Here is a 1,035-nt window from a genome sequence, read left to right as displayed (position 1 = left end):
GGGGCCTGGGCTAGGACTGGATTTGGGGGTTCTGGGAATGCATCAGAAATTCCTACTGGGCAGGCAGGGTAGGGAAGGTGCTGCGGAGTGGTGAGGGGCGTCCCAAGGGGAAGAGCGTCTCACCCACACTGCTCCTGGGCTGGGAGGAGTAGGTCCCACTGGCGCAGGGTAGCCAGAAGCTCTCCCACACACTCACTGGGCCTGGGCTAAGACTGCGTCTGGGGTTCCCGGAATGTGGCAGAAATTCCTACTGGGCACAGGGTGGGGGAGGTGCTGTGAAGTGGTAGGGGGCGTCCCAAGGGGGTGGAAGAGGGTCCCGCACGCTGCGCCTGGGCTGGAACGAGTAGGTCCTGCCAGCTCAGGGTAGCCGGAAGCTCTCCCACACACTCACCGGGCCTAGGTTGGGACTGGGTCTTGATATTAGCTTTCTTTAAACATAGGATTTACAAATATTTCTTCCTACTCTGGGATTATTTTTTAACTTTGATAGTGTCATTTGATGCACAAATATTAATTTTGATGAAGCCCAAATTTTAATTTTATTGTATTTTGGTTAACAAGAAATATTACTAATTTCAAAGCTCTGAATTGAACCACAAAAGACATCTTTTTTTCTCTGTCTCTTAGAGCCAAGATTCTGGGTCTGACAATCGAATAAACACTGTCAGTCTCAAGGAAGCATTAGAAAGGTTTGATCATAGCCCAACTCCTTCTGCTTCTTCCCGAAGTTCAAGAAAATCATCTCACACAGCAGTCTCCGACCCTTCCTGTGAGTACTGCTAAATGATTTGTTAACTCGTATCAAAATTTTTGGTGCAATATTTTTTTTAAATTATTATCAAAATGTAAAATACAATTTTGAAGTCTATCAACCTTTAATGAGTAAGAAGCAGGTTGTTTAACAAACAATTAGGCCTCCCTGCTTCCGGCGCGGCGAATGTAAGCTTCTGAAGAGCGCGCCTTCAAGCCAAAGAAGACAGCTGCCAGACAGGGCTCACCTGAAGTTGACTGGCTCCGGGGACAGTTAGAGGTCGC

At 47.7% G+C, this 1,035-nt stretch overlaps 1 protein-coding gene across 7 annotated transcripts in view; it reads left to right on the top strand.

The window, feature by feature from the left end:
* Positions 1-1,035, top strand: part of Clock (clock circadian regulator) — a 191,857-nt gene that overhangs the window by 154,852 nt on the left and 35,970 nt on the right. For all 7 annotated transcript variants that reach the window (XM_023710915.1, XM_023710913.1, XM_004627517.2 and 4 more), the window contains one exon: positions 628-769. In XM_023710915.1, coding sequence (XP_023566683.1) covers positions 628-769 — 142 coding nt within the window. The remainder of the gene's footprint in view (positions 1-627; positions 770-1,035) is intronic.

The sequence above is a fragment of the Octodon degus genome, unplaced genomic scaffold (genome assembly GCF_000260255.1).
Source record: "Octodon degus isolate 3935 unplaced genomic scaffold, OctDeg1.0 scaffold00019, whole genome shotgun sequence".
In the NCBI taxonomy this organism is placed as follows: domain Eukaryota; kingdom Metazoa; phylum Chordata; class Mammalia; order Rodentia; family Octodontidae; genus Octodon; species Octodon degus.
The sequence above is the reverse complement of the archived record's forward strand: the minus strand, read 5'-3'. Positions and strand labels throughout refer to the sequence as shown.